The following is a 20,257-nucleotide window of genomic DNA, read 5'->3' as shown; positions in this document are numbered from 1 at the left end:
TTTTAGCTAAATATTGTTGCGCAAGAAGTTTCTATATGAAAACGGATATTCTTAACATTCAAAAAATATCAGATAAATCATCTTGAGTGAAATGGTCTCAACTTAAAGATTCTTATTGTTTTGTAAAGACAGTGCTGCAGATCTGTTATACAATATCAAACATAAACAGTGACTTGCAAAAGGGGGGAGCATCACTGGTGAAAATGCCTGTACTTTCAAAAGAGGATGAATTGATCTCTTTCATCATTTTAAACAAGATTATTGGATCATTTTTGTTCAATTTAAGAGCAGAAGAAAAAAGGGGCCCTCAGTATTCTATTAGGGCTATCAATAAAAAAATGGGGGTTAATGAAGATATCAAAGCTTTCTAAATATTAAGGCTCCTGAAAGCAGCATCTAAACACTCTGAAAATTAAGAAGAAGAAAGTTGAAGAAGGATATGAGAAGGTAAGTGTTTTCACGTGACCATTTCCTTACTCTGAAATGTAACTAACAATTGGTAGGTTACCAAAACAGTGGGGCTAACCAAGAAAACTCTCTCAGAGCTTTTAGGATTGCTTCATTACAATTAAAATACCCTGACCTTTGAAAATTTTGCCATTGTCTTTACCACAAAAAAAAATGTATATAATGTATGTAAAATATCAACTAAACATTGCTGACGCATTTGTTAAGAAGTCCTGAGGTTAATGAACTTAAAAGACAACCTCGGGGCTGATCCTAAACACCCCAAGATCCACAATTCAAGAAGGCGAAGTTGATGTTTTGGTCTTAACAACCTCCAGACCCAAACATTATTATTATCTATGGATACACCTCAACGGACAAGTGTATCTTACAGAGGTAGAACCTATTTGCAGGAAGAATAAGAGAAAATCCTCAAAACAAACTCTGAAGACTGCAAGCTCCAAGTTTAAAAATGTAGGCATTATTTAAAAACTGCAAGATAGAAGAAAAAATTATGATAATAAGGACCAGGGGGGCCTAAATCTTTGCATGTCATGTATGAATTATGCTCCACACGAGGCTAAACATCTGACTTTAAGTAACAGACATGAGTTGTTTTTTTGGGTTTTTTTTCAAACTCAAACATTTTTAGTGGAAATCAACATTCTGAACATTTCACAAGCATGCACATATCCAAAATAATCTTTTAAATTCGCAGTTGGAAATACAGATTACAAAATAGAAACAATAGCAAAGACAATATACAACAGGATCGAAACATCATGCATGTCCACAGCAACACGCTGTGATGTAAAATGATAATGGACAGCTTTTTTAAAATCAGTATTTTCTGCAAATCAAGACTATGTGCAGAGAAAAATCTGTCTTCCACAATCAATTTAATTGACAGTTTTCTTTCATCTTATAAACAAATGGTCACATAAAGAGAATCACATGGCAACAAATAAATAACTACAGGTCTGTTACTACGACTTACAGGACAACAGTGATATAATGCTTTTCTCACTATAAGCTTCAAGTGGAACTTAAACTGTGCATGTCCAGAGCCTTTTACAAGTTTCGATGAAATGTAGTCATTTAGAAAACCCTATGCTATTAAAGGGACGTGTTATGGACACCTAAAACCTTCTGCAGTACAGACGGAGCAGCAACTCTTACTTGCTATTACAGAACTGAGGACACATCTTCAAACTCACTTTTTCGGCTTGAGAAAGATTCCAGCTTCACCACTTCTTAGCACAACACGAGTAGCGTAAGAAGATAATTGGTGTCTCAGAGTGATAAAAGCAGAAGAGTCCAAACTACTATGTTTACAAGATGATCTGTGCATCTCAAGTTTGGAAAATGGACCAACAGTTTGCTTTTCACACTTCAATATTCAGTCAGGCAAAGACATGCAATCTCGACTCTGGTGCACAGATCTTGCCTTTTTATTTCCTAACTCTGAGGAAAGGTTTTATTAGCTGCCTAATCTGACCTCAAGTGATTTCCCAGTGTTGCATTTGCTGTTAGCAAATGGGTGACGATGGCGGAGTCATTGACTGCCCGCCACACTCTTCACTGAAAATGCAGACCAGAGATGTAGACAAGTGTCTCCAGTACAACATGCTTTAACCACCAAATATGTTCCATCTCATCTGCAGATTTTCGGCATCTGGGGAAGAGTAGTTGGATAAAATGACCCTGCATTTCAGGGTTTCAGCTACGAAGTGAGACTGTTACAGCATCATACAGTACTGTCAGTGGCAGTATGTGTAGTTAAAGATACAAACTGCGTCATTTTAGTATTTTTGAGGTTGCAGGTAACAACTATGGCCAATTTGTCACTTTTATGGAGGGTTTTGGGCCAATAAATAAATAAATAAATCAATCAATCAATACATTCGGAGCTGTTCAGGAGCACATCTATGTTTCCAACATCCCAAGTTCCCCAGTTCGATGTTCTATTTACACATATTAGACATATCGTGTCCGGGAGAAAGTGGACTCAGTTCCACTAAGAATATTTAAAAAATATCCATTCCAATATTTAACGGAAGAAACTCTAACCCCCAACCAGCTCAGGGAAACAAAAACTCAGCCTGGTCTCATGAGAAAAATCAGTAATAACGTCCCACACCATGTCATGTACGCATCTTTTTTGTTTTAGTGTCATTCCACAGCACTCACTCTGCCTGAATGCAAACCTTTTTCTTTCTTATCTTAACAACATAAAAAGACATGCAAAAAGTTTATATATGGAAATGACATGCAAAATCTGTCTTAAGTGCCTTTTATAAGCAAGGGATCATGCTGGAATAACCCCTTTGACAAGTTTTTAACACCTCATGTTCACAGAATACAGAGGTGGGGAGCCCGTTTTTCCACATTCCCCACATCTGCGGGACATACAGGGACCCTTTAAGTGCCATATAGAACTGGGGAACAAAGGACTGTGGGAACATAGGCGTGACCCCCTCTGTTCTTTTCCAACACTGGAGCGCAAGCTGCACTGGAGTAAGCCCTTTCTAATTTTGCATCCCCTAAGATCATAACAGTTAAAAAAAGGACAAGCCAAAGTATAGCTTACAAAGGAAAATAGAGAATTCATCTTTTCTTTTACATTAAAATATCTCTAGTGTAAAACAGTCAGCATTCACATCGGGCAGGACTGTCCCTGCTCAGAAGCAAGGGGGTCACAAATAAAGTGCGAAGCAACTAGTGGACTAAACATTGCACAAAAACAGAGAGAAAAAAAATAAAAAACAACAAAAACAGTACATTTTACCCAGCCCAGAACCTGACTTGATCAGTAACAACAACAAAAACATATCTGTCTTAAAACACACTCCACTTCAGCATAGCAAGATCAAAGTCCTGTACATAACATGGGATAAGAATCTGCTCATTGTGTCCATCATGTCATGCAGTTGACTGCATTACGCAGAATCTTCAGAGGTCCACAAATGCAAACTTTACAAGACAGGACCTTCCATTATGTCAAGAAAGCCAACAGGTTGTGCTGACGATAAGGAGGGGCCGGATCGATTGCAGGGTCTTTTAGTATCGACCGTTTGCACTCGTATGCAGAGCGATGCTACAGTAGGAAGAGAGAGCGGAACAAGCAACAGTCTGATTCTTCAGGGGGGGGCGACTGAGGAGCAGAGAGAGAAGAGTCCTGGCCTGACCAAACACTCCAAACATCCACTCATTTGGCAAGAGGCTAACACTAGGACACTGTCACATAAATTACATTCGTTTATCATTCGTGAAGTAGCATTGTACAGAGATGGAGGTAACAGTGTCACTTTACAGGAGTTCACTGTTGCACAGGAAAAACCTATACATGCATCCCTTTAGACGTTGTGATAGCGTTATGTTACACAAATCAAACCTGAAAAGCTAAAGAAGGCCTTCATTTAGAGGTTCAGACTGTCAGTTTAGTCATGCATTTTGTTTCAGCTATAGTATGTACAAAGTCAGTGTGAATGACTGGGCTTCAGCAGGATGAAAGAAAGCAAATGACAGGAAATCACTGGCATCACAACAGTGAAGTCTGAAAACAATGCTATTTTTTTCCTTTTAGGTATGCCACCCTTTGGAAACATGAAATATGTAGACATTTATTTCAGACACTTAAAGGAAAAATCCATCATTTACCAAAAAAATCTGCTTCAGAAAAAGTCTTACGATACTGAGCCTCTTCTTCTTCTTTTTGTTCTAAGTAGTTTATTCATCACTGAGCTAAAACAGCAGCAGTCTGAAATCTGTTCCTTTAAGATCAGACAGAAAAGATCTAAAGGAGCAGTTCTGCTCCAATGTAAAACAGTAACAAATAAATAAATTAACTGGAAAAAAAGGCAAAAATAACAAATAAATGTGGAAAGGAATACTTAGAAAATGAAAGGCAGGGTGACTAGTTTACAACAAAAAAAAAGAGCTCAAATATCAACGTAAACTGGGATTGATGCCTGTCTATGGAGGGTGTTTTCTTTATTCAATAATTCAGGGTACGATTTCACTCGCTGATTGTCATATCGCCACCGCAAAACACTCAATTTCCTGCACTCATTACCTATCTCGATCACATTTTTCTACAAAGGATCGACACCGTCAATCTGCTAAAGACCTATCTAACACCTATTTATGGAGCCCTTCAAAATGTCAAAAATAATCTCTACATGTTGTTACAACGTACCATCTTTCAAATTTGTTTGAAGTTCTGCAACACAGACAGAATGAGGGGAAAATTGACCTGTACCAGTATCTGAAACCGTTAAAGCAGCTCGAGCTGACCGTCCGTCTCTAGATCTCATGTGAAGTGACCTTTCTGAAGATGTCAAAGCAAATCTTAGCTTTAAAAACACCTCTCGTGATATGAATGAACCCTGCTGAGCTTGGGGAAAGTGTTGGATTTTTCCTTCAAGTGTCTTTTTTTTTTTTTTTCTCTTTCTCATTTGCATAGGAATCACAGGTGTGTTAAAGGGAAATAAAAACCGCTGATGGAGCTTTACAGAAGCCAATGAACACTTCAAGTGAAACAAACCAAGATACCGAGGTAAACCAAACGTGATTCCTTTCTTTTTTTGGAGGGGAGGGGAGTGGGGGTGTTTAGACAGTCTTCCCATCAGCGCTTAAAAATATTAGCACGTGTGCACACAAACATTGCAATATACCAAAAAATGATCCCACATACCTAAACAAGCCTCTTAGGGAAACTCTGACAAAAGGCTGAGGCAGACTTTTTGGCACCGAATGCGAAGTCACTGCTAATTATGTCAGTTCTCAAGTTGGACATATTTTGGCAACAGTCGTTAGGGTGTAAACAGTTTTAGGTTGAAAAGATTGCATCAGTGACGGTTAACTTAGGACTTGTAATTCCCAGATTGTGTTTTTATGGCCATTTGCATTGCTTATAAGACTGAATGTAACAGGGGAGATCTTAGAGCTGTTGAAACACTACACACAACACTTCATATATCAATACTTTCTTCTTTAAAAGAATCTTCAGCTAGTCAGTATGTACCTCATCCAAATGGAGGATTGTAGACGTTCAATAAAAAATATCCCTTTTTCATAAACTCTCACATAAAATCTCAAATTTGCATCTTAAAAACAACCATTGGAGGCAATGATACTGTCCCTTCATCAATCATTCATTTATGTAACTGATGTGTCAAAGGTCAGTTGCGTTTTTGTTAGAGATTCCCTGTCAAGGAGCAAAAAGCCTCCCCATAATTGCACTCTTTCTAAAATACTTTAAAGCCTCCTTAATAATTTTTTCTTCAGGTTTTTTTTAATCTTTTTTTCTTGCCCCACTATAAAAAAACAACAACAAAAACAAACAACAATTTGGCTAAAAAGTGTACCGCTACAAAATACAGTACATTGATTTGTCAAACCTAACACAACATAACCACAGATATCACTGACCAAACGTTCCTCTCAAATACAAGAAAATGTTACAATAAGTTACGAAAATACGTTGTCACATCAGACACTTAAGTTGAACAGTAGCTTCTTACTGTAAGGCAAAATCAGGTGATTTCACAGTGACGACTTAAAAGGATTAAGATTTTAGTGTTCTCTGGTTTAAAAACAGATGCCTTCCTTCGTTTGAAAGGAGTTCAGTCTAAATATATCTATATATATATTATGTCTATTGGCTTTTCACTGGCTGAAAATCAATTTTGTTGCATTTTTCTTGCGTTCTGGTGAAATAGAAATACCTGATGATTTTCTCAGAAAATGGTAATCCCAGTGGCTTAAAGCCAACCCATTTCTGGAGCACGCAGCTTTTTCTGTAGTGGCGCTAAAAACTGTAATATTTGGATTTGACTGTTGGGCTGCAGCACATCAATGTTCGAAAAATGGCACATCTAACACCAAAGAGCAACTATGGGGAGGTTTTGCACTCCTTCATTAACCGAGTAGCTTAACAAACACAGATATAAATATGTTAGTAATCAATAAATAGACACAAATTACATCAGTGCAATTTTACACTATGCCTACAGACAACAATTAGGCATCAAATTCATGAAATGGAATATAAAATCTAAAACCAAATAAATAAAATGTATAAATACATGAAGCATAAAAACATATAGTACAAGATGAAAATAACATTTGGTTGTCAAAAATAAAGCTTTGAGTGTGAAATTGAAAGCCGTTATGCTATGATGGGATAACCTGTTCTTTTCACTGCGGGAGTAACGAGAAAACGGGCAGTTTCTTTTCTTTTCTTCTTTTTTTTTTTTTTCCCCCAAACAGGTTGTAGCTCAGCAGCTTCCCGCTTCAAGCGTCAACGAAACAAAAAGAGGATATGAAAAGAAATAATAAGTCAAATGTGCATTTTTTTTTTGGAATATATGTGGCATGTAATGTACACTGTAAACACAGTAGGCTAGCGAAAGCGCTGAGCGACCAATCTCATTCAAAACTAGGGCGAGCCCGTTCCCCGACGAGCCGCTGGATGTCTTTTTCCCCGCTGTCTTTTGGTGGTGCATCGTTTCAAAGGGCTTCACGAAGTCGCGGGCGAGGTCGGACAGCTGGACGGCCATGCAACGAGGGAGAGGTTTCATCCTCCCCTTTACTCCTCTTCATCAACAAGTTAGGTTTTTTTTTTTTTTCTTTTTTCTTTTTTTTAAACTCTTTGTATCAGACCAAAGTCAGCAAGTTACTTTACAGCCTGTCCATCCTGAACGTGTCCTCGGTGGCGGGGTCGGCGAGCACCATGTCAGGGTCATTGAGCATGTGAAGACCGTCCAGCGTCAGTGGGTCAATCTTCAGCTCGTCCAGAGGAAACTGAGAGTCTGCGTCAAAGCTGACATCACCAACACCTGCCAGAGAGTTGGTCAGCTCTTTCGAGAGGCTCGGCGGAGACTCACCTGTGACTGAGAAACGTGACATGTGAGGAACACAGGAGGGCTTGGCACAAAGTGAGAGCATTTCACAGCCTCAAACTAAACCTCAAGCAGTACTTCTGCATTGAGTCTTATAGGTGAAACAAAAGATGTCCTTGTTAACCTGCCGCCGTAACTCCTCGTAACTCACACATCCCAAACCGAGGTGACTCAGCCCAGCATCACTGTGTCCTTACACATATCAAGCCATCATCGCACAAATTGAATCGGCATGAAATAATTACACAGTTTTTACACAATTACCATCTTTATGGCCCGGCTTGTGCGGGAAAATTAGTTCGCTAGTTTACCCACAGATGCTTCCCTGAGTATGAACTTAAAACATGAAATAGTCATGAAGGAGACAACAGCAAGATGCATAAAGTAAGCGGATGAGCTGTGGGTCTATCTGCAGCATTTGGGAGACTGAAATGAAGACAGAATTCAGTGCATACAACCATGTCGTAAAAGGCGAGCTGGCATTACCTTTTTTTATGGGTCTCATGTAATTGTTTGATATGACTTTCAGAAATCACCAGAATATGTGGGCAGCTCGTTCCAAGACATTGTACGGCACCAGCAAACATTTAATTAGAATTTGAGTTTTGACATGAACACAGAAGCAATTGAGCACAAACATAAGTCCAAAGCCATCGTTGGCTTCCTAGACTTTGTTCAATGCTCACACGTGGATCAAAGGGTCATAATCTAAACTTGTCTGTAACTTTTTGAAATGTTTACAATGAAGAGTTTGTCTTTTCCGTTTGTCTCCTTCTCCAGGCACACTTGACTAACAAGGGTTTTTGTTTGTTTTTTTCTAAAAATTAAGGAAGAACCGATCACAATTTTCCTGGGATATTCACATATTTTAAGTGGTGACTCTCAGAACTTCAGCAGGTCACATGATCTGCTCACGCTTAAAAACTCAAAACAAGGGGCCCTAGATACCAGGTGCACAAAGCTGTTTGTACAAATCAAATCCAAGTGGAGTATATCCAACTTTCACATGAAAGTGAGAGTCTGTGTTTGATGTTTTCTAGACATTCACTGCACAGTTCTCTTGAATGTTTACCTCCCAGCTGCGATGATGATCACACCAGATGCAGCAAGAGTGTAATGAGGTGAAAGCACATCTAGCGGTAGCGTATGTACCTGTAAGGATGATGTTGGGGATGTTGCCATGGTTACTGTAACCAAGCTGCTGCGGGTCCTGCAGGCTGCTTCCAGTGAGGCCCATCATGGCTGCTTGTGTGTAGTTGAGGGTGGAACACTGGTTGTAAAGGCTGGAGGAGCTAATGGGGCTTTCAATCATGTTGAACTGCTCGAGCTGGAGGCACAGAATAGTAAAGTAGAGTAAGAGAAAATATTTGAGAAAAACACTGCAGTCCTTGCTGCTGATCGTTTGTGCGCTCAGTCACCTGGTGAGAGAGAGCGTTGGTCTGCCTCGACGCCAGCTGCTGATCATAAAAGGAGTCGCCAAATATACTGCCCACCACAGAGATGTGCTGGAGGAAGAGAGATATGCAACACATCTCAGAACAACAGGCCTGAAAGTGGCTGCAATGCACACAAAATGAGCAGAGAGGGAGGTTATCCAGGTCAACAAGCAAACATTTCAGCGATGGAGTAACAAAAAACACAAGCAAAACACCAAGTCACACAACTGTCTGAAAGAGCGGTGAAGAAAAGCATACAGTTCATGAGTAGGGCTGTCATGGTTCAGAAACAAAAGAGGAGAGCAGATGGACAAAATTTAAAATTGAACACACGCTTGATTGACACATTTTAAATGAAAAAATAAAGAAATCAAATAACAAATGTAAAAGAGGTGTGAACGTGAGGTTTGGGTTGAAGATGAGATGTATGTGGACCAGGGCAGCCCTGTTCCTGATGAAATCTGCTTATTAAAGGGAAACCTGGATATTTCTACTTGGGTGTTATTCTGATATTTATGGATCATGATGACACACAACTCACCACCTTTGTGATGTAAACAAAGTCTCCAGCAGGAAATGTTGATAACAGGAGTGGCGAATAAAAAGTTAGAATGACTGAGAAGGTTAAAATGGACACACACAAAAAAAAAATTATTATTATTATTTTTTTTTTTTAAATCACAATAACACCCAGGGGTGATATGCGCTGGAATTTCCCTTCATAATATTCTTGCAATGAGAAAAGCACCACTGAACACATAGTCAACACTGTGTGAATGGCTTTTTTGAAGTGATGGAGTCCCTCCTTAACCGTTTCCAACAGCCTCTTTACCAGTGACACATCACAGGTGGCTAATCTATGAGAGTCCAGCATTGTGTTTGGCGAGAAGTGCTTTCCTGTGAAGTAAGTGGCCTTTAGTAGTTTTATGTAACCAGTTAGCAATAATTTGAGAACTTTTTTGTCTATCCTGTAAAAGAAAGGGAGAATGAGCTTGCACCTAACAGAAAACACTGATGTCACACAAAAATGTGTCATTCAGGCAGTGAAGAAGAACGACACAATGCTTAAAGGTAGGGTAGGAGATCCTGGATTGTGAGTCCAGCGAAGCTGCATTTTGAAAATACACAGGTCAAAAGTCCCAACCCTTTTCTTCACTTTCCTCCCGAAACCACGCCTCTAGAGTACATGAACGCGCACGAGCACGAAGGTGCACGAGCGCTGTTCTGACAGCAAGCATCGATCGTTGCCGTATTTAGCATTTAGTATATGCTAACTATAGGTTTAATAATGCTAGGTGCTAGCCAAGCTGGCTCTAGTTTGGCTTCCTGCCAAGCTTCTGGACGCGCAATTCGTTCACGAAGAAGGGTACGCGCACAGGGGGAAGGAGGGGGAGGGAGGAGCAGATTGCAGTTTGATAGACAGCATCAGTATCCAATCATCATTATGATGATCATCAGTATGATTGGATAGTGTTTTTCCTAGATTGTACGTTCTAGAGGCCACTAAAACTTTTCATTTTTGTGTCAAAACTTTTAATTAATTGGTTGCAATGGGGGTGTGAAGAGTATTTCAAGCGATATGTAAAAAAATGCTCCAGAAAAAGAACCCCTACCCACCTTTAATTCAAAATGCTTTTCTAAAGTTTTTAAGTCCAACTACACTGTCCTTTAAAAAAAAAAAAAGCTTTGAGTATTTTCTCTTTTTCAGCATTGATAACTGAATACACTTAACACAAAGTGTATTATCAGAACGCATGCAGTGGTGTTTACCTCTTCTGCTGAAAACCAGATGAAGCTCTGAGGCACATGTTGCGTTTGTTATTATGCAAAAACTTCTAACTAGATACTTCTAACTAGTGTTATATACTCCAACTGTTAAACTGCTTTTGACTAACAAAAGACACATAAGTGAGGTCTTGTGAATGTAAAAGGCAAGAGGACACTAACAATTTGTCGAAAGAGGTTTTAAAGTAAACGGTTTGTTTTAATCACGGTAAAACATTTCATTGATGGTCTATTTGTTCTCTGTATAGTGTGATCACAGCAAACACTGTGATCACACTATATTAGACTTTTGTGGAACACACTGAAGACTTGAGACTTAAAAGTTAACTTTTTAAAGCCAACTAACAGTCAGGACCTCCATCAACAAACCATCAGCATGTTGTCATGCACACAGTGAAAAGTGATAGTGGTGATGAAGAAATGAGTTATGCAGCTGCTGACACCATGAGTGGTTAACTGCTGATACAGAGAATGAAAAGCAGCCTAACTATCTAGAATTAGCCTTCCCCCAGGAGCAAAGCCCTTCCCCAGACAGCAGCTAGCTCGGTGGGTGGGCTCTTACTTGAGGCGAGCCTCCGGGGGAGAAGCCTTGATTGGAGACTGGGGAGGTTGGAGACTGAGTGGCTGGTGAGCCAGTCTGATTGCGGTACTGTTGGAGGGAAGAGGGTTAGCTAGCACTAAGCTTCATGCCTGTCACACACAGATTTTGAAGGATCGTATAATACAATGAGTAGAGGGAAATAAAAGCTACCAACCACCTCCATAGACAGTGGAAAAACCTTGTGCCTGGCCAGTTTGTCCATTCTTATTCAACTTTAATGGTATGAATGGATGTTGAGTAATAGAGAATTATTGCTGGCATATTTCTCATTACAATCAACAAACAAACAAACAGAGAAAAGGCCAATTTGCTTTAATGGGCTAGAGAAATATCAATCGAGATCATAGCACTAAGAAAATTTCTGCCCTGAAAGTAGTAAAAAGGGATGTGCAGAAATTAACTGCTATGTAACTGAGGAATTTTCAGAACAACAAAGTTGCAAAATGAACAATAAGCAAAATGATCCCAGTCATTTTATCAAGCTAATGACTCTGCTTCCACTTTAAATGAGTAATGATCGTTTCATACCGAGCTGATGCTCATGCTGGCGGTGGTCTGGCTGTCTGGGGAGGGACTGCTTGCAGTGGCTGTACCAGAGGAGGCCAGAGTTGGCAGAGTGATGAGCTGGATGCCTTGAGAGAGGACCTGCTGCTTCTGGATTTCACTGATGAGCTGAGCCTGGGCCTGAGCCGTCAGCTGATTGAACAAAGGGTACTGGGAAAGCTGTTGTTCCAGGGTTAGTGATTCAGTTGGCACAGCCTATGGAAAGATAGATGCAAACTAATGAGATACATGCCAATAAAGAAATGTCACCTTAATTAGTTCCACTGTATTTATTGGCTACTCGGATTGCGGGAAAAAAAAAAAGAGCAGTGACACTTCAGTCCTCACCTGTGTAATGTTTACAGGTGAGGAGAGGGTGGGTGAGAGCTGCTGTGGAGACTGTTGGAGGTGGAGGTCAGAGGTGAGAGTAAGTGGAACCACGGGTGGCTGCCTGCGCTGTGCCGTTACAGTCATGGTAGGCTGAGACGAGGTGGGGATCCCTAAAGAGGAAATACAGATGAAGACATGTATGGTTTCTTTCTTTAAGTCACACTAACCTTAAATGTGGAGCGAAGGGAAAGTATCAGCAAGCAATCACAAACACAGATTAACAGTGCAAACTTTCAGCTGTGAACTGAGCTATAAACAGAAGATGCTTGAAGGGTAGATAATTCTTTTATATATATATATATATATGAGATGTACAACATAAACTAAACCTGAAATGACAAACTTTTCACAACTTATGTAGAGCATCTGGGGTAAAAAATGGTCTGACAGTAAAATTGCATCAATGTGACAAACAATATTTGACAACTTTGACACATAAGGTGCAGTCTTGCTTTGACAAAGGGCAGTGTTGGCAGAGGAAAATGATCTGGCTGCTGCGACCTTATTAAAGTGACTTTGACTTGTTTTCATTTCCTTAAACAAACTTTTGTGGAGCTACGGTAAGCAGAGAATGCAGCAACGGTGCACCCGTGCAGTAGTGCTGAGGGAGAATGTGTTCTGCTGGACACAGCGGTTAAACATACAAGAAAATTCCTGTATGATGATAAATGTCATCAACATATTTTTTCCAGATCTTCACAACCATTCACAACATTTTCCCAAAAGGCTTCCATTGTTGCATGATCCAATCAAATCCAATCCGAAGTCGTCTTCGGTAGCAAATGGGACACTGAAGATGGCAAAAAGCAGGAAGCGGACAGGGAGGAGAATGTAGCTCGAAATGAACAGCCAGATGGTGAGCTTGCAGCAGAGATCGACATCCGGTGAGTCAGACAAGGTATTCCTATATGAGAGGCAGTGAGTAATTGGTGTTGCAGGGCCAAACTTATTCAGCTCAGAAAGGATGAGCAATCAGAAACTATGAAAGGCCGCCAGCAGCCTACTGATCCAGACTCTACACTCATGCCAACACTGCATGTGCTTACACTAGAGGAGGTGATAGGAGAGTATGAAATTGCTCTGCAGCTACAATTTTGAGGATACTGTTGACATACGTTTGAGCTTTGTGTCAGAAACAAGTTTTTGTATTATGCTATTTAAAGTAAAATATATCAAGAGTTAATAGCTGGGATCAACAATGGTGTAGCTTTAAAACGAAAAAAATCCATTACAGTGCATCTCTAGATGACAGAACACAGGATGCTTTCCCTTTGCTTTGTTGAATTTACTTCCTCCACCAAATGAACATGAAATGGTGCTTCTCACCGTGGCTGGCAGCACTGATGCCCAGGTGGGTGAGGTTGGTGGTCAGGCTGCCCGTGCTGTTGGCTGAGCTCAGGGAAGGAAAGGACATGGTGTCCTCAGGGTCCAGTGGAGTGGACAGCGGAGGAGGGAACTGGATGTTAGTTAGATCAGGAAGCGAACCACCAGTGTTGTGTGCCGCTGGGAGCACAGCTGGGTTCAATTCCTGGTCTGGTGATGGAAATATACTAAATAAAAATAAATAAATAAACCACAAAAATAAAAACACAATCCATCAGTCAGATGGAAAATGCACACCAGTATATTTTCACTGAAAGCACAAACACTTTGTGAATTTGGTCAATTCTGATGAACTAACTTGACTTTTTACAGCATCAACATACATGAAAAATCTGTAGCTTTAACAGATGAATGAAAAAGAAAAAAGAGAAAAAGAATTGCAAGTGGAAAGATATTTCTGAGTTTTGGTAACTTGACCCACAGATCACTAAAACCTTAACATGGCCTTATCGAAGTGGTGATGAACAAGGAACAAACACTGAAAAACATCATCTAACCTGAAAAGAAAAGAAAGCAAAACTTGTGGTGAATGTCCAATATCAGTCTGATACAACATCCTCCATAAAATACAAAAAGGTGGCTGGATCCAGTAATCCAGGCCAACTCACAAAAAGGTACTTTGTCTTCTGTTTGGATATTCAACCACTTTAGTCTACCACTGCAGTAACAGAGGACAATGTGCCTTCCCTGAACACTTCTAACCAGTCTGCATTGAGACTTTTTGGGTGGGGTGACTGACAGGCTGCTATTCTCCGGTGGCATTTCATTTGAAAGAATAATGAAACAAACGAAGGAAACTCACTTGATTCCTGGGACATCACATGTATTGTGTTTTGATGCATCATCCTGAGGAGAAAATGTAAACATCAATTGCAAATCGTGCATCGTAAGTGTACACTTTGTAGTCCATTACTGTCCCATTAGTACCTTCTCGTCATCCCACAACTGTTTCTGTGCCTCCTCGTCTGCATTTGACTCTGAATTCTCTGTTCCGGGTACTGTTAGCAGCAGCACTAATCAGTGAAATACAAAACACGGTTGCTTGCTTTCACAAATACACACATTACTGAAAGAAATGAGTCATCAATATCTGAGAGTCATGCAGATATAGAGCTGCCATGCACTAGATTCTTAAGTCTAAAAATAGCAAGGTGACCACCAGACAGACTGAAAGGATGCCAGCTAATCTTGCTTTCCCTCTATATGAACCTTACACATAAAAAGACGTAATCAATGGATAATCAGTTAATTATAGATTGTGCTCTCTAGGACATCCGATATCAGTTCCATTCAGAGATGTTTAGTCTCTAGCTGAGTATAGTACCGGCATGTTGAGGCCCTTCCCTGGAGATCGGTATCCATTTACTCCATAAATATTTCACTAAAGGTTTAGATCTACTTCCATGACACATCAACCCTTTTATGCCACTTGAGGTTTGCTGCTTGGATTAGCGCACCGCACATTAATAAATAAAAGCAGCTCTGTGTCTTTGTAACTCAACGCTCCTTCACCTCGTTTAGGCTGCAGCTCCTGTGATCCCCCTGAAAACATCTCCTGAGGCTTCGGATTCATGGCGCTCTGGTGTAAGGCAGAGTCTGAATTTGTCCTGTATGTGTTAGAAAGATGAGATGTCAGCAAAATCCCTGCCAAACCCAAACACTGGCAGAGTGCCAGCTCCACAGCACATCTATCAAAGATCACACTCCTGACACTGAACGTCATTTGTAATCAAGCTGACGTGTGGCGTCTTTGTGGTCGGCTGGGTTTACAAGTCTGCCCAAAGACGTGGACTTTGTTTTCATTTTTGTAAACGAGACATGTGTGGTTGTGCGCCCTACCCTTGTAATCTTGGCAAGTGAACAAAGGGAGGTGGCTTACCTTCTCCAGCTAGTGTCTGGCGGTGGGGAGAGGTAAACTGAGCTGTAAGGACAGCTGTCAATGTGACTCCAGTCAAGGGTAATAAGGTTGGGCAGATTAAAAAATAGATCTGAGACGATCTGTATTTTCATCCCTCTCAGCTGATCCAGCCTAAAACTTGACATATGATGAATAACCCCACACAAGTGATATTGGAGTACAAGTACTTGGATTACTTGTAATCTAATGCTGGAATATATCTGGATGATTAATCCTGTGAAGGGCAGCATAAAATGCACATTGTACTGCAATACATAGGTCAACACGACACTGTTAGTACGTACACTGAAACAAGCAGTTTGTTGTAAATTCTTGTTATTCAGATCAGGTGACACTGCTCCTTCATTCGAAGAGTTGAGCGGTCTCGCTTTATGATTACTTGACAACATAGTTGATCATTAACCAAGTGCTAAGGCGGCAGCAAACTCAAAGCAGGACTTCACACTAACGTCCGACCAAAGTCAAAACATCCTGCTCATCACACTCTTCCAACAGAAAGGATATTTGGCGACTGTGTTTGTCAACGGAAAGTGGCCGGCGGTGAGGAGATGTGATGCGGTTCCGGTCACGGTAAACGCGCTCCACCAGCCCATGGTGCCTGGTTGTCCGACTGGTATCCAGTACAGAGTTCTAGAGTAAACACACCAGGTGAATGATGCCAGAAAAAAAAACCAAAAAAAAAAACCACTTACTTACAGAGCAAAACATTCTTTTGAGGATAAATGGTGCAAATGTGCTCTTTTCAAAATGAGTCAAGCCATGGGTCCCCCCGTACTGATGCTTGAGTTGGCAAATGTATTTAAAGATGGAAAGCCATGAAAAGCAATGGTGTACTTTAAAATTTTGGAACCAAATTACAAAGCTAGGAAAGAACTAGTAAAACACCCCCTCTCCTTTCACTCTAGTCATGATAAATCCTGTTGGAGTGTGCAGCTTTGACCAGCAGGTAATTTCTAAACATTGTTCTGCTGTCAAAGCTAAACAAAAGCTTGTATACTCTCTTAGAGAGCTTTATAAGGGATTGTCTGTTTTGAACCAATTCTTCACCAATACTTCAGACAACTGCAACCTACGTGTGTCCAAAATTCGCCAACAGCTGACAAGGGTACACTGATCTATAACAAATAATTAAATCACCAACCGAGAGAGGCTAAGGGCTCACCTGAAAAGGCAGGTCAATGTTGCCATTTCCAATCTGATTGACATTGGGCAGTGAGCCTCCATAGTACTGTCCACGATTCTGCCCTAGTTGCAAATACTGGGTCTTCTGTAACTGCAACTGTGCAAAGTAAAATTGCATGAAAGCATGAGTGAATGATTGATTTGATTCACAGAAGAAGAAGAAGAAAAAAAGAGGAAAATAAAGCAAAAAATGAATTATCCATGCAAATCTACAGTGGTGATATGCAATATTAATCATTCCATTACTGTAATTGACAGATGTAACATGGTGGCTTCTCCATGATGAGTAATGGAGGGGCAGACAACACATATAAAGGAAATAAAATAATAAATAAAATCTAATCAGCTGATGAGAATGACACCTGATCTTGTGTAATTGCAGTCAGATTTCTCATGTAATACCTGGCTATTACATTTACCACATGTCAAAAAACACAAAAATCAGTCACAAAGTCATGTATGTAATAAGAAACACTGTGATGCTGCTGTATACCAGTAAAAAAAAAGGAATACAATCAGATAAATGATGATCAAAGGGAATGTGATGGATGGAACACAAAGAAATCAAGCAAAGACCATAAAACGCAGTATTTTTTCACCTTTCTGCAGTAAACAACAGTAAAGCTTAAGCACACACTTATTCAACATAAGTGCGCATCATTTCCTGCAATCGGATCGACAATTAGTTCAAATATTTCCTGGAGTCAACATAACCCCTATTCTGTGGTCAACGGGGCTGAAACGATTAGATGAGTCACTGGTTGATTAATCATCAGAAAGTCCTGTTAGCAAGTGATAGCAGATTTTCCGAGAAAATAATTAAATAAATGTATCTTTCAAATGATCAAAATAAGCCGTTTATGTTAATGATCTCCGAGTCCCAAAGCAGTTTATTGACCCTCTGAGCCATACCTCTGCAGCTGATTTTAAAGCTTTTTTTAAATTTGATATTTCAGACAGGATTGTTTTCATCATTCTCTGTCAACTCTATTCTACGTGCATCATCCTATCTTCATCAAACTTGGTAGAGGCCACCGTTGGATAATCCCATCTGACATATCATGTATAATGTGCACATGATAGGCTAACAAAGATTTGGGGGTGTTGTTAAATCGATGTAAACTACCATTACTCTTGAACGCTTCATCCAGTTGTAAAAAATTGAATGGATGTATGACGGTAAAAGTTCTTTTGGACGGTCACTTATAGTAGTTTGAACTATAAAAAGGCAAAAATGATGAAAAGTCAGCTGTCATCATGATATTGTGTTGCTCTGGTTGAGTTTTTACATTTATATGTAAATGGCAATTATTTTTAAGTGGTGCTGTAATGGCATGATTCATTTTTTTCAAACAAAACAGAGGAGAGAAAACCTATCTAAAATATCCTCATCCATCTTAGCCAGGGTCAGTTTATAGGGCTGCCTGAGAACATTCAGCATCACCACTGCAAAGAGCAACACTCCCACCTCAGGATGTTCCATAATCAATTAAAGTCACCTTACAACGTATTTGCAGCACAATGCAAACAACAGTCGCAGTTCTCATTTCACATTATCAACTATAAGGAGAGACTTTCTGATCTTAAATCATTTGCGCCAACTTAAGTGTTCTTGGATATGCAGCTTTTACAATTTTCAGATTTGTCTTAAGGGTGTGACATGCTGGCTCTGAGTGTGGAATGGCAAAACAAAAAACAAGGGCGAATCTGAGGGGGGGGGGGTGTTGGTTGGTTGGAAATAGAAACAACTGCCCGGAGAGGTGAGCCAAAACATTCATCTAACAAGCATGGTGATGGAGCTTCCTATTAGATTTAACATAGTTACTTTAAACTCACACTTGGGGCTATGAGAAATTAAGTGAAGTGTCTGCTGTTCACAGTGGATATCCCCCGGCCTTTGTGCTGCTCAGTGCTGCCCTCCCTCAGTGACAGAGACGGTGGACCCATCCTCTGACTAAAGGCAACCTTTACACTCCAGAGTAGCCTACCTCCACGGGGAAGGGAGCAATATTGACGGTCTCTTTGGTTCAGATTAAAGTTGCTTTTCAGTTCAAGAAAGGGTGGTTTATCCTAAACAACAAGTCTAAAAAGTACTCCTCTACAAAATCACTCCAATCCTTATGAAAGGATTTTCTCTTTAAAAAAAACTGTAAAGATCACTGTTCAATATCACAATCTCAGTTCAATCAAAGCTCCAAATCCTCATGTTGGATACTTTGTACCAAAATTAAATGACTTAAATCATTAATAATCACCTTTAATGATAGTGTATCAGGCCTAGTCATTTCAGATCAAGTCCAATCAACTGTTGTAACACATTGAACATTTGAGGCATGATATGATCGAAACTTTTTAATTAATCAACAATAATGCGTGAAGAATAATTACTACAGTTTAAAATGGAGCTCTAAAAGCAGGGTAATGTGGGCTATCGGGTTACAGTGGGCTTTATTCTATTCCAGCTTCACTGTTGCTTAAAATATCAGTAATATGTGCCACAGAGGTATAATTACTTAAAGTAAATAGTGGATAGTTGACCGGGGGCGGGGGGGAAACCCACAGCTGGTGAGGCTGGTTAACATCTGATTGGCTAGCTAAGGCTGCCTTAACCCTTCTCAAGAGATTCCCCTCAGTACTGCTCCAATTTAGTTTCTAGCTACTAACTGTCCTAACATGCAATGAAGCTGTGCTTTTTAAGCGTCCGTTAGTGGGATGAATGTGAGCAGTGGCTGCTCAAACCAGACACAGACAGAGAGCAGGTGCACGTTCATAACAGACCCAGCAGCGGGCTAGCTAGGCTAATTAACGCTGCTGCACGCAAGTTACAAGTTGAAAAATGCTAGCATGCTTCAACAACCATGGTAACATCAGATGGTGATACTGCGCTGTTGCAGCTAAGGATGTCAACATGAACTTAAGCCATTTCGCAACCCATCGTTACATTTTTATCTCCGCAGTGTTCGTTAACCGCCACACAGCGGTGCAACAAACTGTGAACAGCCGGGGTGTGGAGGTCTTACCCGTGCAGCTCTGGTGATGTTCAAATCTTTCATCACTTCTTCAAACGCAGCTGTCTCTTCAGCCTGTTTTTGATTATGCAAAGCGATTTTTTCGCTAAATTTGCGAGGATTATTAGAGGACGCCATCTTTCCCTCTTCTTCTCAATGGAATGTTACGCTAAACACCGCGCCTGGGCCTTGTGGTGTCGTCATTACGCAGAGCTGACGTATCTATTGATGTTGTTGCTTTCTGCTTCAACTGTTGCCAGAGTTTGAGGCAGGGTGAGTTTCAGATAAAAATAAGATTCACCACAGGGGGGGGGATTGTGCGCCCTAGATGCTTGCTATGAATAGCAGCATAAATAAATAAACATGGATATTCAATTGAAATAGAATAGAATTAACAACCAGAAAAAAATACCAGTTGCAAAAAAATTAGATTGACTAGATCAAATTTTCCGTTATACAAATCAAAAATAACCCAGTGATTAGATTTCAGTTTCACATCAGTTGCAGTAAAATAGGTCAATTCTTATACAGTTTCTAAAATAAAAGTTGTATGTGACCCTGGTCATGAGAAAATAATATGTAAGATGAAAAACACACCCTTAGATATTTAATAATCCCTTTTGGAAAACAACTGGTGCACTGATCAAATTCTCCTGTCA

The 20,257-nt window shown here is 40.1% G+C and overlaps 1 protein-coding gene across 3 annotated transcripts; it reads right to left on the bottom strand.

Annotated features, from left to right (window-relative positions):
* Positions 1-4,874: 4,874 nt before the first annotated feature.
* On the bottom strand, positions 4,875-19,771 carry crtc1b (CREB regulated transcription coactivator 1b). Of its 3 annotated transcripts, none has more exons than XM_075485629.1 (14): positions 19,611-19,771; positions 16,571-16,687; positions 15,913-16,038; positions 15,370-15,431; positions 15,003-15,097; positions 14,418-14,503; positions 14,293-14,336; positions 13,434-13,657; positions 12,066-12,217; positions 11,703-11,933; positions 11,136-11,222; positions 8,771-8,857; positions 8,505-8,679; positions 4,875-7,343 (listed from the first exon to the last, which is right to left on the bottom strand). In XM_075485629.1, exons 1-14 carry the CDS (start codon positions 19,734-19,736, stop codon positions 7,132-7,134), a joined length of 1,824 nt encoding a protein of 607 aa, XP_075341744.1. In that variant the 5' UTR covers positions 19,737-19,771; the 3' UTR covers positions 4,875-7,131. The 3 variants fall into 3 exon arrangements, with proteins under 3 accessions (XP_075341744.1, XP_075341745.1, XP_075341746.1); XM_075485630.1 differs by having other exon boundaries at positions 4,875-7,337; XM_075485631.1 differs by lacking the exon at positions 11,136-11,222.
* Between the last annotated feature and the right edge of the window lie 486 nt (positions 19,772-20,257).

The sequence above is a fragment of the Odontesthes bonariensis genome, chromosome 15, assembly GCF_027942865.1.
Source record: "Odontesthes bonariensis isolate fOdoBon6 chromosome 15, fOdoBon6.hap1, whole genome shotgun sequence".
NCBI lineage: Eukaryota > Metazoa > Chordata > Actinopteri > Atheriniformes > Atherinopsidae > Odontesthes > Odontesthes bonariensis.
The sequence above is the reverse complement of the archived record's forward strand: the minus strand, read 5'-3'. Positions and strand labels throughout refer to the sequence as shown.

What these genes read in the sequence shown, in the direction of transcription:
- crtc1b (XM_075485629.1), bottom strand. Translation starts at nt 19,736, where the DNA reads ATGGCGTCCTCTAATAATCCTCGCAAATTTAGCGAAAAAATCGCTTTG. An exon ending in CACCTGTAAACATTACACAG is followed by an intron (nt 11,934 to 12,065) that starts GTGAGGACTGAA and finishes ATCTTTCCATAG; the next exon opens with GCTGTGCCAACTGAATCACT. An exon ending in CCCCCGGAGGCTCGCCTCAA is followed by an intron (nt 8,858 to 11,135) that starts GTAAGAGCCCAC and finishes CTCTTCCTCCAG; the next exon opens with CACATCTCTGTGGTGGGCAG.